Source organism: Anabrus simplex, chromosome 2 (genome assembly GCF_040414725.1).
Source record: "Anabrus simplex isolate iqAnaSimp1 chromosome 2, ASM4041472v1, whole genome shotgun sequence".
Classification (NCBI taxonomy): Eukaryota; Metazoa; Arthropoda; class Insecta; order Orthoptera; family Tettigoniidae; genus Anabrus; species Anabrus simplex.
In genome coordinates this window covers 1,114,521,065-1,114,537,654 of record NC_090266.1, presented here as the reverse complement: position 1 = coordinate 1,114,537,654, position 16,590 = coordinate 1,114,521,065, and the positions used below count along the sequence as shown (strand labels likewise).

The 16,590-nt window shown below is 38.2% G+C and overlaps 1 protein-coding gene across 3 annotated transcripts in view; it reads right to left on the bottom strand.

Moving 5' to 3' along the window:
* LOC136864728 (FGGY carbohydrate kinase domain-containing protein) overlaps positions 1-16,590 on the bottom strand; it is a 150,164-nt gene that overhangs the window by 36,607 nt on the left and 96,967 nt on the right. For all 3 annotated transcript variants that reach the window (XR_010859364.2, XM_067142072.2, XM_068226399.1), the window contains exon 7: positions 2,024-2,098. Coding sequence is in view for 2 of the 3 variants with exons in the window: in XM_067142072.2 (XP_066998173.1) it covers positions 2,024-2,098 (75 nt within the window). In the remaining variant the exon portion in view is untranslated. The remainder of the gene's footprint in view (positions 1-2,023; positions 2,099-16,590) is intronic.

Genomic DNA, 16,590 nt, shown 5'->3' with positions numbered 1-16,590 from the left:
ATCAAAACCCTGAGATTTAAATAAATAAATAAATAAATAAATAAATAAATAAATAAATAAATAAATAAATAAATAAATCAATCAATCCTGATCTGCATTTAGGGCAGTCGCCCAGGTGGCAGATTCCCTATGTGTTGTTTTTCGAGCCTTTTCCTAAATGATTTCAAAGAAATTGGAAATTTATTGAACGTCTCCCTTGGTAGGTTATTCCAATCCCTAACTCCCCTTCCTATAAATGAATATTTGCCCCAGTTTGTCCTCTTGAATTCCAACTTTATCTTCATATTGTGATCTTTCCTACTTTTATAAACGCCACTCAAACTTATTCATCTACTAATGTCATTCCACGCCATCTCTCCGCTGACAGCTCGGAACATACCACTTAGTCGAGCAGTTCTTCTTCTTTTTTCTCTCAATTCTTCCCAACCCAAACTTCGCAACATTTTTGTAACGCTATTCTTTTGTCAGAAATCACCCAGAACAAATCGAGCTGCTTTTCTTTGGATTTTTTCCAGTTCTTGAATCAGGTAATCCTGGTGAGGGTCCCATACACTGGAACCACACTCTCATTGGGGTCTTACCAGAGACTTATATGCCCTCTCCTTTACATACTTACTACAAGGATTAATTAATTTCTTTGTCCAATCTTGCACACTACTGTATATCAGTGTTGTTTCCCAGTGATGAATATTTGATGTAAAATAACATGAGATTCCCTGCAATATAACTTGAAAATGAAATCAATTTTTTTGCTGTTACTATGTGGGTGAGAGCAGCCCCACCCACATCTATATAAATAAAATGACAATTTTGTCTGCACACTTCAAATTTTGGCCTCATGCTTGTTTTTTATCTTGGATTAGATAAGTCTATACAAAAATCAAAAGTTAGTTCAGTCTGTACACTTTTGTGAACAAGTCAGTAAAAATGGCTAAACAGAATTTCTTGAAACTCGTAATTTAAGTTTGGAGGAAGTACTAGACTATATATTATTTCATTTGTATACAGATACGTAGCAATATTAAGGGAAATCAAAACATTAAACATCAAATTTCTCTGTTAATATTACCTATATCAAAGCATTGTACATTATAGAAGTTATGTAAAATATAATTTCTGACTTTTATATTTTATGCATTTTTGCCTTACCATTATAATAATTGGAATATTTGTGATTATTCCATTTTTCACAAACTTTCAAACATCTCTGGATATATTTGTAACATCCCTAATCTCTATATAACAAAAGATATAGAAACTACAATTTCCAATCATTTAGGTCTCATACATTTTTACCATATGGGCTACATTTTTAGTGCAAAATCCAACAACATTGAACACTGCTGATATGGAAATATTGTTCAATTGTTGTAATAAGTGAAATGGCTATGATGGTCATTGTTGTGATTGCTTTCATTAAATGCAAAACCGCATGGTCATCAGCCCATATTGATCCAGATTATGATGAAGATGACCATCAAAATGAGAAAGAAAGCAAGAAGAAGAAAAAGAATCAGAAGTAGAAGAATAGAAACAGAAAAAGTCACGAAAGGAAAGAGAACTGAAAGATCCCCTTGACCTTGGATACCCTAATAAGAAAACTAAACGTGAATGGCAACAAGGTCCTAAGGTGATAAAACTGATTAACAATAACATTACACTGAAGTGTGCTCTGTCATTTCGTCTATCACTCATCTCCACTAGATGGCATAACTGCTGCAATCGTATAAAAACTAAATAATCAATGATGGGTTCAGCAGCTTGTTATCAATAACAGTTTAATTTCAGCAGATTAAAATACAGATTTTGAAATCGAATAGAGGCATCATGACAGGAGAGTTGGTTTATAATTCAATCTGACCTCGAAACTGTACATTTTATCTACATCATTCTGTATTCCATTAGAGGAAATCACATACACTGTTGAATCCTGGAGACTGAAAGTTACACTCTGTATCTGCCAGTCCTATTGTTACTTAAAATGTTTGATGGTGACAATATGATGATGAGTTTTATAACTTACGGATAAAGCCTGAAGGGTTGCTAAATACAGAAGTGCCAAACTTTCTTCATCTGATGAAAGGTTTAGACCCGAAATCTGCAACATGAACAAAACAATAAAATTTAAGATAATTTTTTCTTTACATTTTGCTTTACGTCACTGATACAGATAGGTCTTATAGCAATGATGGGATAGGAAAGGGCTAGGATAGGAGGAAGTGACCATGGACTTAATTAAGGTACAGTGTGAAGATCGGAAATCTAGGAAAACCATCTTCCGGGTTGCCGGCAGTGGGGTTCAAACTCATTATCTCCCGAATGCAATCTGACAATTTAAGACACACTTGTAAATGAATGGACGAGAGTAAATTATTGAATCAACTATGTTTCATTTTCTTGCTTTTCTTGCTCATAGTACTTAGTGCATGTAAAATCAGTGGTGTCTGTAACTGTGGGTTGCTTATAGGCATCATCTATAGGAAAATGTAAACATCCTGCTTCCTTCCTAACTACATTCACCTAGGCACACCAAGTACATGTACAAGTAACAACTACAAATGACATATGCTTACACAAATTTACTGAGAAACGGAATGTTACTTTATGGTATTTAGTTCCTTACCTGAATATTTTGAATCTCTGATACACAATAACCCTTGGGCAACTATACACTTTTGCCAGCATTTGTAAAGCTTCTGGAAGCACTGCTTGAAGTGTTATTTACTACCTCCCTTAATGCCTTCTGCAATGTTGCTTTTACCTCATTTTCTGCTGCAAAATGAAGTCCATTCAGGTATATTTTTTTAATAAAAGTTTCATGCGGCTAAGTTGGTGGTGTCACTTCATTAAATAAACTTGTCTTTGATAAACTGTATTATTCTATATTATGTCATTTTTAATTTATCTTGAAAAAAAAAAACTGATATTAAAAAAATGTTTGCAGTTTAAAGGGCATTTCATAAATTTTACAGGGAATGTTTTGAGATTTTTAGGTCATAATTGCATTTTTTAAAGTGCATTTTTTTAGTATTTTTTAGGGCATTAAAATCCTAGCCCTACGGGAATCCACACTTATTTACATCTCTACCTCACCTCCTAGAATGCCTAACACTTTTTTTTGTTTATGACAGATACGTATTCATTCCGAGCACATCATCTTCTTCTTCTTCTACCACTTTCCCCACACGTGTGAGGTCACAGATGCGACCTTTGTCGCAAATGTGGACTCGGCTCTGTTTTATTGCCCGATCCCCTTCCTGATGCCAACCCTATATGGAGGGATGTAGTCACTATTGTATGTTTCAATGGTTGTTGGTTGTGTGGTGTGTTGTCTGAATATAAAGAGGACAGTGTTGGGAGAAACACAAAAGCCAGTCCCCGAGCTAGAAAAATTAATCAGATGCGATTTAAAATCACCGACTCAGCCGGAAATCAAACCCAGGACCCTTTGAACCGAAGGACTCAATGCTACCATTCAGTCAAGGTGTGGGACATCTTCATTCTGAGAGCATAAGAAGAAAATAATAGCAAATTTCTGAATATCACCTGTTTTTTAAGAGGACCGATGACTGAAATTTAGTGATTTCCTTACGAAAAAGTGATTTTGGGAATAATTATTAAAAAGTAACACCAATCCTTCTATGATCAGAAAATGGCAGAATATTTCAAGTTCCACCAAATTTAAAGGATGTACAGACATTTTGTGGGCTGCCGTGTGAGTGTCTCTGCCACGCCCACCTCACACTGATGGCAGTTTATTGCATGTTTTGGCGGTGATTTGCCATTTCCTTTTGAATTTGGCTCCAAGGTTTGACAAATGACGGTGGTATGTTGTCAGGCTTTATGATGTTCCACTGTTGACCTCATAATCTTTAAAAAATAACAGGTGCATTGTAACTTTAGATGCCTTTTTTCTCACCTTTCATTTTCTCAGTTCTTTGCTTCCTTCAATAAGCTCCATGTGTTGCAGTTTTTGTCTGATTGATATGAAACTTTCTGGAGTTACAGTATATCTTCAACTAACAAAACATACTTATAAGGAATGCTATTTGTAGATTGGAAGTAATGTTACATGCATTTGATTCTGGCAGTATATTATTTTTCTATAGAAATTAGCAAAACATTTCTAGTCTGATGCATATTTAAGGAGACATACATTTCTAAGTAGGTTATGTTTATATATGTGTGTAAATATTATCAAATTTTGAAGTCATAGAAACCAGAACTGTGTCTCAGGGAATGTTTTTCAATAACTGATAACTAAATATCAAAAGTAATATTTGTAGAAGATTGAATCAACCCACTGCTAAAAACTTGGTGTAATGGGTAATATTTACTTCATGAATGCGCTCACAAAATTTCATGCTGATATCTGCAAAATTGTAGAAGATGAAAGTTTCAGGCATCGGTCCCCTAAAGCTGTGACCAAAATGTTTCCTCGCTGATGTGTGATAACATGATAAATTCTTCACTGAGTACATCATAAGGTTCATGTTGTCCATTACCAACTTCAAGTAGCCAGTTACTACACTGATGAGCAACTGAATTAGAGAAAGTTACAGTTTTGGTGAAATGGCTCTGTGGTCATCCCAGCCAATGGAACAGTAGCTGTATTGCCATCAGAACTCATATTGGCCATGGAAGTAATAACTGAGCAAAGGATGGATGAGACACGAGGTCTCAGAGTATTTGATAGTGGCCGGATTTTCGGTACCAAACGTATGGACTATTTAATCTCCAAAGTCATACAGGCAAATGGGCTCTGCACCAGCCAAGAGTGTATCGTGAGTACATGGATTCAAGAAAAATCACCGCCACCAAGGTCAACTGCCGTGGTGTTCAACGTGGATCAGGGATCACCGCTGGCTAGCTTGGGAGGTAAGAGCGGATAGAAATGTGACTGTACAGCAGATCACTTGCAGATTCAATGCTGGACAGCAACGAAGTATAGGCAGCTGTAACATCAAGAACTAACTCCTTGCTGTGAAGTACAAAAGCCACTATACCACTAGGGTATGGATCAGTCGAGATCCATTGACGGCAAAGTACGAGGGCATCACCAAGCACAGGAGGCAGTGGATTCCTCTTTCCAGCAGAGCAGAGTCCAGCCTGGTGGCGGTGGTATCTCCGTATGGGGACTGTTCAGATAGGATGCAATGGGAACCCTGATACATCTACCAAAGTCCCTCACTGGTGAATGGTACAGGAACCTGCTGTCAGATCGTGTCTGCCCGTTTGTTTACCTCCAGCACCCTGTAGGAGACCTGTACCTACAGCAAGACAATGCATCGACCCTTCGTCCCTGAACAGTGGCCAACATTGGATGGTCATGAGCATGCTTGCCTGATCCCTCAATCCTATTGAGCACATCTGGGACAGTGACAACTCGTGGCTGTGAAGTCAGGTGAAGAGCTAATACCAACCAACCAACCAACCAACCAACCAACCAACCAACCAACCAACCAACCAACCAACCAACCAACCAACCAACCAACCAACCAACCAACCAACCAACCAACCAACCAACCAACCAACCAACCAACCAACCAACCAACCAACCAACCAACCAACCAACCAACCAACCAACCAACCAACCAACCAACCAACCAACCAACCAACCAACCAACCAACCAACCAACCAACCAACCAACCAACCAACCAACCAACCAACCAACCAACCAACCAACCAACCAACCAACCAACCAACCAACCAACCAACCAACCAACCAACCAACCAACCAACCAACCAACCAACCAACCAACCAACCAACCAACCAACCAACCAACCAACCAACCAACCAACCAACCAACCAACCAACCAACCAACCAACCAACCAACCAACCAACCAACCAACCAACCAACCAACCAACCAACCAACCAACCAACCAACCAACCAACCAACCAACCAACCAACCAACCAACCAACCAACCAACCAACCAACCAACCAACCAACCAACCAACCAACCAACCAACCAACCAACCAACCAACCAACCAACCAACCAACCAACCAACCAACCAACCAACCAACCAACCAACCAACCAACCAACCAACCAACCAACCAACCAACCAACCAACCAACCAACCAACCAACCAACCAACCAACCAACCAACCAACCAACCAACCAACCAACCAACCAACCAACCAACCAACCAACCAACCAACCAACCAACCAACCAACCAACCAACCAACCAACCAACCAACCAACCAACCAACCAACCAACCAACCAACCAACCAACCAACCAACCAACCAACCAACCAACCAACCAACCAACCAACCAACCAACCAACCAACCAACCAACCAACCAACCAACCAACCAACCAACCAACCAACCAACCAACCAACCAACCAACCAACCAACCAACCAACCAACCAACCAACCAACCAACCAACCAACCAACCAACCAACCAACCAACCAACCAACCAACCAACCAACCAACCAACCAACCAACCAACCAACCAACCAACCAACCAACCAACCAACCAACCAACCAACCAACCAACCAACCAACCAACCAACCAACCAACCAACCAACCAACCAACCAACCAACCAACCAACCAACCAACCAACCAACCAACCAACCAACCAACCAACCAACCAACCAACCAACCAACCAACCAACCAACCAACCAACCAACCAACCAACCAACCAACCAACCAACCAACCAACCAACCAACCAACCAACCAACCAACCAACCAACCAACCAACCAACCAACCAACCAACCAACCAACCAACCAACCAACCAACCAACCAACCAACCAACCAACCAACCAACCAACCAACCAACCAACCAACCAACCAACCAACCAACCAACCAACCAACCAACCAACCAACCAACCAACCAACCAACCAACCAACCAACCAACCAACCAACCAACCAACCAACCAACCAACCAACCAACCAACCAACCAACCAACCAACCAACCAACCAACCAACCAACCAACCAACCAACCAACCAACCAACCAACCAACCAACCAACCAACCAACCAACCAACCAACCAACCAACCAACCAACCAACCAACCAACCAACCAACCAACCAACCAACCAACCAACCAACCAACCAACCAACCAACCAACCAACCAACCAACCAACCAACCAACCAACCAACCAACCAACCAACCAACCAACCAACCAACCAATCAAATCAAATCACTACTGATCTGCATTTAGGGCAGTTGCCCAGGTGGCAGATTCCCTATCTGTTGTTTTCCTAGCCTTTTCTTAAATGATCACAAAGAAATTGGAAAATTATTGAACATTTCCCTTGGTAAGTTATTCCAATCCCTAACTCCCCTTCCTATAAACGAATATTTGCCCCAATATGTCCTCTAGAATTCCAACTTTATCTTCATATTGTGATCTTTCCTACTTTTAAAGACACCACTCAAACTTATTTGTCTACTGGTGTCCTCCCACACCATCTCTCCTCTGACAGCTCGGAACATACCATTTAATCAAGCAGCTTTTCTCCTTTCTCCCAAATCTTCCCAGCCCACACTTTGCAACATTTTTGTAACGCTACTCTTTTGTCGGAAATCACCCAGAACAAATCGAGCTGCTTTTCTTTGAATTTTTTCCAGTTCTTGAATCAAGTAATCCTGGTGAGGGTCCCATATACTGGAACCATACTCTAGTTGGGGTCTTACCAGAGACTTACATGCCCTCTCCTTTACATCCTTACTACAACCCCTAAATACCCTCATAACCATGTGCAGAGATCTATAACCTTTATTAACAATCATATTTATGTGATTACCCCAATGAAGGTCTTTTCTTATATTAACACCTAGGTACTTACAATGATCCCCAAAAGGAACTTTCACCCCATCAACGCAGTAATTAAAACTGAGAGGACTTTTCCTATTTGTGAAACTCACAACCTGACTTTTAACCCCGTTTATCATCATACCATTGTCCACTGTCCATCTCACAACACTATTGAGGTCACCCTGCAGCCGCTCACAATCTTGTAACTTATTTATTACTCTGTACAGAATAACATCATCTGCAAACAGCCTTGTCTCTGATTCCACTTCTTTACACATATAATTGATAAATATAAGAAAACATAAAGGTCCAATAATACTGCCTTGAGGAATTCCCCTCTTAATTATTACAGGGTCAGATAAAGCTTCGCCTACTCTAATTCTCCGAGTTCTATTTTCTAGAAATATAGCCACTCATTCAGTCACTCTTTTTTCTAGTCCAATTGCACTCATTTTTGCCAGTAGTCTTCCATGATCTACCCTATCAAATGCCTTAGATAGGTCAATCGCAATACAGTCCATTCGGCCTCCTGAATCCAGGATATCTGCTATATCTTGCTGAAATCCTACAAGCTGAGCTTCAGTCGAACAACCTTTCCTAGATCCAAACTGCTTTCTGTCAAACCAGTTATTAATTTTGCAAACATGTCTAATATAATCAGAAAGAATGCTTTCCCAAAGGTTACATACAATGCATGTCAAACTGACTGGCCTGTAATTTTCAGCTTTATGTCTATCACCCTTTCCTTTATACACTGGGGTTACTATAGCAACTCCCCATTCATTTGGTATAGCTCCTTCAACCAAACAATAATCAAGTAAGTATTTCAGATATGGTACTATATCCCAACCCATTGCCTTTATTATATCCCCAGAAATCTTATCAATTCCAGTTGCTTTTCTAGTTTTCAACTTTTGTATCTTACTGTAAATGTCATTGTTATCATAGGTAAATTTTAATACTTCTTTAGTGTTACTCACATACCCTCTCTGGACATTATCCTTGTAACCAACAATCTTTACATACTGCTGACTGATTACTTCTGCCTTTTGAAGATCCTCGCATACACACTCCCCTTGTTCATTAATGATTCCTGGAATGTCCTTCTTTGAACCTGTTTCTGCCTTAAAGTACCTATACATACTCTTCCATTTTTTACTAAATTTGTATGACCACCAATTATACTTGCCATCATGTTATCCTTAGCTGACTTCTTTGCTAGATTCAATTTCCTAGTAAGTTCCTTCAATTTCTCCTTACTTCCATAACCATTTCTAACTCTATTTCTTTCCAGTCTGCACCTCCTTCTTAGTCTCTTTACTTCTCTGTTATAATATAGTGGATCCTTACAATTCCTTACCACCTTTAAAGGAACAAACCTATTTTCACATTCCTCAACAATTGCTTTAAACCCATCCCAGAGTCTGTTTACATTTTTATTTACCATTTTCCAGCGGTCATAGTTACTTTTTAAAAACTCCCTCATGCCTGTTTTATCAGCCATATTGTACTGCCTAATAGTCCTAATTTTAATACCTTCCTTTCTTTCACATTTATTTTTAACTACGACAAAAACAGCTTCCTGATCACTAATACCATCTATTACTTCGGTTTCTCTATAGAGCTAATCTGGTTTTATCAGCACCACATCCAAAGTATTCTTCCCTCTAGTTGGTTCCATCACTTTCTGAATCAGGTGCCCTTCCCATATTAACTTATTTGCTATTTGTTGGTCATGCTTCCTGTCGTTCGCATTACCTTCCCAATTGACATTTGGTAAATTGAAATCACCTGCTACTATCACATTCCTTTCCATATTATTTCCAACATAGCTGTTTATCTTATCAAATAATTCTGAATCAGCGCCTGTGCTACCCTTTCCCAGTCTGTACGCTCCAAAGATATCAAGTTGCCTATTATCTTTAGAGAAGAGCCTTACACCCAGAATTTCATGTTTTTCATCCGTAACTTTTTCGTAGCTTACAAATTCTTCTTTCACCAGAATGAATACTCCCCCTCCTACCATTTCTATCCTATCTCTACGATACACACTCCAGTTCCGTGAGAATATCTCTGCATCCATTATATCATTTCTCAGCCTTGATTCAACTCCTATTACAATATCTGGTAAGTATATATCTATTAAATTACTTAATTTGATTCCTTTGTTTACAATGCTTCTACAGTTGAGCACTAACATTTTTATGTCATCCCTACTTGATTTCCAGTTCCCTGTTTGCCTAACACCACTGGCAGGGGTTTCAAACTCCACTGTCAGCAGGCCTGAAGATGGTTTCCCATTTTCCCACCAGGCAAACGCTGGGGCTGTACCTTAATTAAGGTCACAGCCGCTTCCTTCCCACTCCTAGCCCTCTCCTGTCCAATCGTCACCGTTTGACCTATCTGTGTCGGTGCAACATAAAGCTAATTGTAAAACTCACCACAGTAATTAAAACTGCGAGGAAACACACAACCTTACTTTTCACCCTGTTTACCATCATACCATTGTCTACTGTTCACCTCACCATGTTGTCAAGGTCCTTTTGCAGTTGCTCACTATCATGTAACTTATTTATTTCTCTATACAGCCTAACATTATCTGCAAATAGCCTTCCCTCTGATTCCATTTCTTTACTCATATCATTTATATATAAATGACTGACAACCATGATGAACTCCCCACTTAATCATTACAGGATCAGATAATGCTTCACCAACTCTAATTTTTTAAGTTCTATTTTCTAGAAATTTAGCCACCCATTCAGTCACTCCTTTGTGTCCAACTGCCCTCATTTCTCTCAGTAGTCTCCCATGAACTACCCTATCAAAAGCCTTGAATAGAACAATATCAATACAATCCATTCGACCTTCTCAATCTAAAATATCTACCATATCTTGCTCGAAACCTACAAGTTTAGCCTCACTGCAATAACTTTTCCTAAACCTGAACTGCCTTCTATGAAACCGATAAGTAATTTTGCAAATATGTCTAATTTAAAACATCTTATAGCTTACGTGCAACACACATCAAGCTGACTGGCCTGTAATTATTTGCTTTATGTTTATCACTCTTTCCTTTTTATACAAAAACATTGAAACACCTGGAAGGGGAGGAAGAAACAAAATGAAACTTCATGTGTTGAGAGGGTATGTAATGTTATTTCAGCAATTACAAAATCGAGTCAAATTTACAAAGCACTTGGCAGTACAAGCCCACTTATCAGTATGACGTTGCACCCAATCTGGCCTGGATGAATGCCCTGATTCGGTTGGGAAGAGTGTCATAAAGCCTTTGTATCCTCCCCTCAGGCAAGCTGGCCTACAACTGTTCTAAATGGCGCTTGATATCCTGAATACTGGCACTGGGACAGAGTTGACGCCTGAGCTGGTACCACACATGCTCTATCAGGAACAGATCTGGGGATCTTGCTGGCCACAGGAGTACCTCAATATCAAGCAGACAGTTCATAAAGTCATGTGCCATCTGTGGATGAGCATTGTTCTGTTAAAAAATGGTACCACAATACTGTCGCATGAGATGTAACACATGAGGACACAGGATGTCCGTGATGTACCGCTTTACCATCAGAGTTCCCTCAATCACTACCAACCCCACACCATGACGCCAAGAGTAACACCACTGTGCTTTCCAGAACATTGGAAGGATGGGATCTCTCCTGAGGTCACCGCCATACTCGCAGACGATGGTCATCCGGGGTGGTGTAGAACCGTGATTCATCGCTGAACACAATGCGATGCCAGTCATCAACAGTCCATGCTTCCTGGTCACGGCACCACTCCAAACTAAGCCATTTGTGTTTAGGTGTTAATGTCAGCCTATGCATGGGATGGTAATTCCACAGACCAGCTGCTCCTGGTCTCTAATTAATGGTGAAGGATGACACAGAACGTTGCAGGTAGTCCATTACTTGTTCTCAGATGGCAGGTGCAGATGTGAAGGGGTTATTATGTGCTTGGTGCACAATATGGCGATCCTCTCTTGCGGTGATCAGACGTGGTCGACCGGAACCTTGACGAGTATGCCTGCCCCCACATTCCCATTCAGTCCAGCATCGGGCCACTGTCAAATCTAAATGCCCCACTAATCTGGACATCGCACGATTTGACCAGCCGGCCAAATGGAGACCCACAACGAGGCTCCTTTCAAACTCTGTCAGGTGCTGTTAAGGCTGTCTCACAAGATCACGCAGCATCTCCGTGTCCTTCACACAGATCACTCAACATCTGATGCTGTTCACGCCCCTTATATAACTTACTAGGCCTGGTAACAACACTAAACACGAACAACACTAATGCACCCTGGTGGCTGTTCTACATGTCACAGAAAATTGAAGTTCTAATCATACCTGCCCAATGGTGTGTACATGTATGATGCTACATTCTCCCTGAAGACCGTAAAAGTAGTTAGTGCGACGTAAAGCAAATAACATTGTTATTATGATGCTACATTGACATATGACCATTTCTTCTGGGTGCTTCAATTTTTCTGTCAGGCAGTGTACTATGACAACTCTCTGTTCATTTGTCTTCTGTATGCAAACAGTAATGATGATGATGATGCTTGTTGTTTTAAGGGGCCTAACATCGAATGTCATCGGCCCCTAGCAAACAGTAATAAAATAAGAACATTATACTACAGTGAACTACTCAGATCATTTTCTTATTATTTAAAGAATTTCCATTGAACATTTGGATGTTTGAATATTTTGAGAAAACTACAATATGGAGGGAATAAGTATCCAAAGTATCAACTTCCCAACTTGTCAAAAACCCAGTAAAAATCCTTGGACAAACCCACAACTGGAGAAAAAACTTAAAAGATTTTATATGGTATATATCTATATACTAGCAATTACCCGCGGCTTCGCTCACGTGGATTTCGTAATTTGATCAAAGTAATCGTTCCTCGGCACTGTACTAAGACAATATCTGAAAATTACTAAAGTATAAAAACTCACCACAAAATTGAGATCCATTTACCCCAGAAATTCTTTGTAAACCATGTTTGTGGTATTAACTTTTGGGGTTAAGACGGACGATGCGACACAGAACTGTACATGTGAGAAACAGTCTTCTCTCAAGTCGAAAAAATTAATACATGTTTATTTATTTTTAAAGGAGATTCCAAATACCTATTCCCACATCTGTAACATTTTCAGTTTTTGAATTACACATAAGTATCCCCATAAAAAGAATTCATCCCCTTGATCGGTCCTTCCCCCACTTAAATCTAAGTGTATTTTCCGAAAACAAAAACACATGTTTATTTATTTTTAAAGGGGATTCCAAATATCAATTTTCACATCTGTGACATCATCAGTTTTTAAGATACAAGTATCCTCTTAAAAAATAATTTAACAATTTTTCACTTCTTTTCACACCCTGTTAAGTGCTTTCTCCGAAATTAAAAATGTACAGGTTCCTGTATATTTAAAGGACTTTCCAAATACCAAGCTTTTAGTCTCTAACATGTTAAGCTTTTGACATGTAATGTAGATATACCGGTATTCATTTTAAAATTTCACCCGCTTTTCCAATTCTTTTCAGTCCCTTAACTGGATTTTCCAAAAACCAAAAAGTAAGTGTTTCATTACTTTTAAAGGAGATTCCAAATACCAGTTTTCATGTCTGTACATCTGTAATGCCTTCAGTTTTTTTTAGTTAAATGTATGCTCATAAAAATAATTCAACTTTTCTTCTTCACTTCTTTCCACCCCTCTTCCGCCTTAAGTGGACTTTCCAAAAACATAAATTCGTGTTTCTTTATTTTGAAAGGAAACTCAAAATACCAACTTTCACGTCTGTAACAGCTTCAGTTTTTAAGATAAAGTATTCTCATAAACATATTTCAACTCCTTATTTACTTATTTTCAACCCCACACCCCTTACGTCGATTTTCCGAAAAAAACAAAAAACAAATGCATGTTTCTTCACTTTTTAAGGAGATTCCAAATACTAATTTTCACGTCTGTAACATCTCCAGTTTTTGAGATATAAGTATCCTCATGAAAAGAATTCAACTCTTTTTCATTCCAGCCCCGCCCGTTAAGTTGGTTTCCCCACACCCAAAAATGCGTGTTTACTTATTTTTAAGGGAGATTCCAAATACAAATTTCCATGTCTGTAACCTTCAGTTTTAAAATATAAATTTCTCCAGAAAAATAATTCAATTTTTTTTTTTAACTTCCTTTCACACTCCCCACTCAAGTGAATTTTCCAGAAACAAACAGTACCCGTTTCTTTAAAAGCGCTTACAAATACCAATTATCACGACTGTAACATCTTCAGAATTTGAGATATATGTATCCTCGTAAAATGAATTCATCTCCGTTTTCATCCCCCTCCCCCTACCAAGTTGATTCCCCCACCAAATGCGTGTTTCTTTATTTTTAAAAGTGATTCCAAATATCAATGTTCACGTCTGCAACATGTTAAGTTTTTGAAATGTACTGTAGATATGCTAATTTTAAAAATTCGCCCCTTTTTCACTTCCCCTCAACTGGATTTTCCAAAAAAAAAAAAAAATGTTTCTTTACTTTTACAGGAAATTCCAAATATCAGTTTTCAAATCTGTAATATGTTACGTGTCTGAGATAATTTGCAGATATAGTCTTTTTAAAACTTCACTCCGTTTTTCACTCCCGTTCACCCCCTATTCATCGTATTATCCAAAAATGCAAAAATACGTGTTACTTTATTTTCAAAGGAGATTTCAAATTTTAATTTTCATGTCTGCAACATCTTCAATTTTTGAGATATAAGTCTCCTCATAAAAGGTGTTCAACCACTTTTCTCCCTTTTTCACTACCCTTTATGGGATTTTCTGAAAACAAAAAAATACGTGTTTCTTTATTTTTAAAGGAGATTCCAAATACTAATTTTTACGTCGGTAACATCTTTAGTTTTTGATATATATGTATCCACATACAAAGAACTCAACTAATTTTTCAGTTAATTCACCCCCTCTTAAGTGGATTTTCCAAAGACGAAAGATTACGTGCTTCTTTACTTTGAAAGAAAATTCCAAGTACAAATTTTCATGTCTGTAACATCTTCAGTATTTGAGATATAAGTATCCTCATGAAAGTATTCAACTCCTTTTTCACTCCACCACCGCCCGTTAAATTGGTTTCCCCCCACCCAAAACTGTGTGCTTCTTTATTTTTAAAGGAGATTCCGAGTACCAGTTTTCATGTTTGTAACATCCTTATATTTTTGGTGTATATATACGTCCTCATACAAATAATTCGACTAATGTTTCAATTCTTTCACCCCCCCCCCCTCGTTAAGTGTTTTTCCTGAAAACATAAGAATACATATTTCCTTATTTTTAAAGGTGATTCCAAATACCAATGTTCACGTCTGCAACATGTTTAGTTTTTGAGATATACTGTAGATACTCTAATTTTTAAAAAATTCACGCCCCCCCCTTTCCAGTTCCCCTTAACTGGATTTTCCGCAAAATATATTTATGTTTCTTTACTTTTACAGGAATTTCCAAATACCAGTTTTCAAATCTGTAATATGTTACGTGTCTAAGATAATTTGCAGATGTCGTCTTTTTTTTTTAAATTCACCCCGTTTGTCACTCCTGTTCACCCACTATTCATCGGATTATCCAAAAACGTAAAAATACGCGTTTCTTTATTTTCGAAGGAGATTCCAAATTTCAATTTTCATGTCTGTAACATCTTCAGTTTTTGAGATATAAGTCTCCTCATAAAAGGTGTTCTACCACATTTCCCCCTTTTTTCACTCCCCTTAATGAGATTTTCCGAAAACAAAAAAAATACGTGTTTCTTTAGTTTTAAAGGAGATTCCGAATACCAATTTTTACGTCTGTACACTTTTAGGTTTTTGAGATATAGATATGCTCATTTTAAAAATTCACCCCCCTTCTTACCCCCTTAGTGACGGAATATCCAAAAATCCTCCCTTAGCGAGCACCTACATGTTAATATGAATGTATCCCCAAAATTTAATTTCTTTATGTCCAGCAGTTTTGGCTCGGCGATTATGAATCAGTCAGTCAGTCAGTCAGTCAGTCAGTCAGTCAGTCAGTCAGTCAGTCAGTCAGTCAGTCAGTCAGTCAGTCGCTCAACCAACTGTGACAGTAAAAGAAATACGACAGAAGAAAAAAAAAGTATGGAAATCTATATATATAAAATAACTTGTCCTGACTGACTGACTGACTGACTGATTCATCATCGCCGAGCCAAAACTACTAGACATAAAGAAATGAAATTTTGAAGATACATTTATATTACAATGTAGGTGCTCACTAAGGGAGGATTTTGGGATATTCCACCACTAAGGGGGTGAAGTTATGAAATGAGTGTATCTATATCTCAAAACTTTAAAAGTTTACAGATCTAAAATTTGGTATTTTGAATCTTCTCTAAAAATTAAGAAATTTTTTTTTTTTTTCAGAAAATCCCAATATGAGGGGTGAAAAAGGGTGAAAAGCAGGTTGAATGCCTTTAATGAGGATACTTATATTTCAGAAACTGAAGACATCACAGACCTGAAAATTTGTATTTGTGATCTATTTTAAAAATAAAGAAACACATATTTTTTTTGTTTTTGGAGAATCCAATTAATGGGGGTGAAAAGGGGAGTGAATTTTTAAAATGAGTGTATCTATATCTCAAAACTTTAAATGTTTACAGAGGTAAAAATTAGTATTTAGAAAGTCCTTTAAAAATTAAGAAACAAGTATTTTTTTGTTTTCGGAAAAAGCCAATAGGATGGGTGAAAAGGGTGAAAAAGGGGTTGAATGTCTT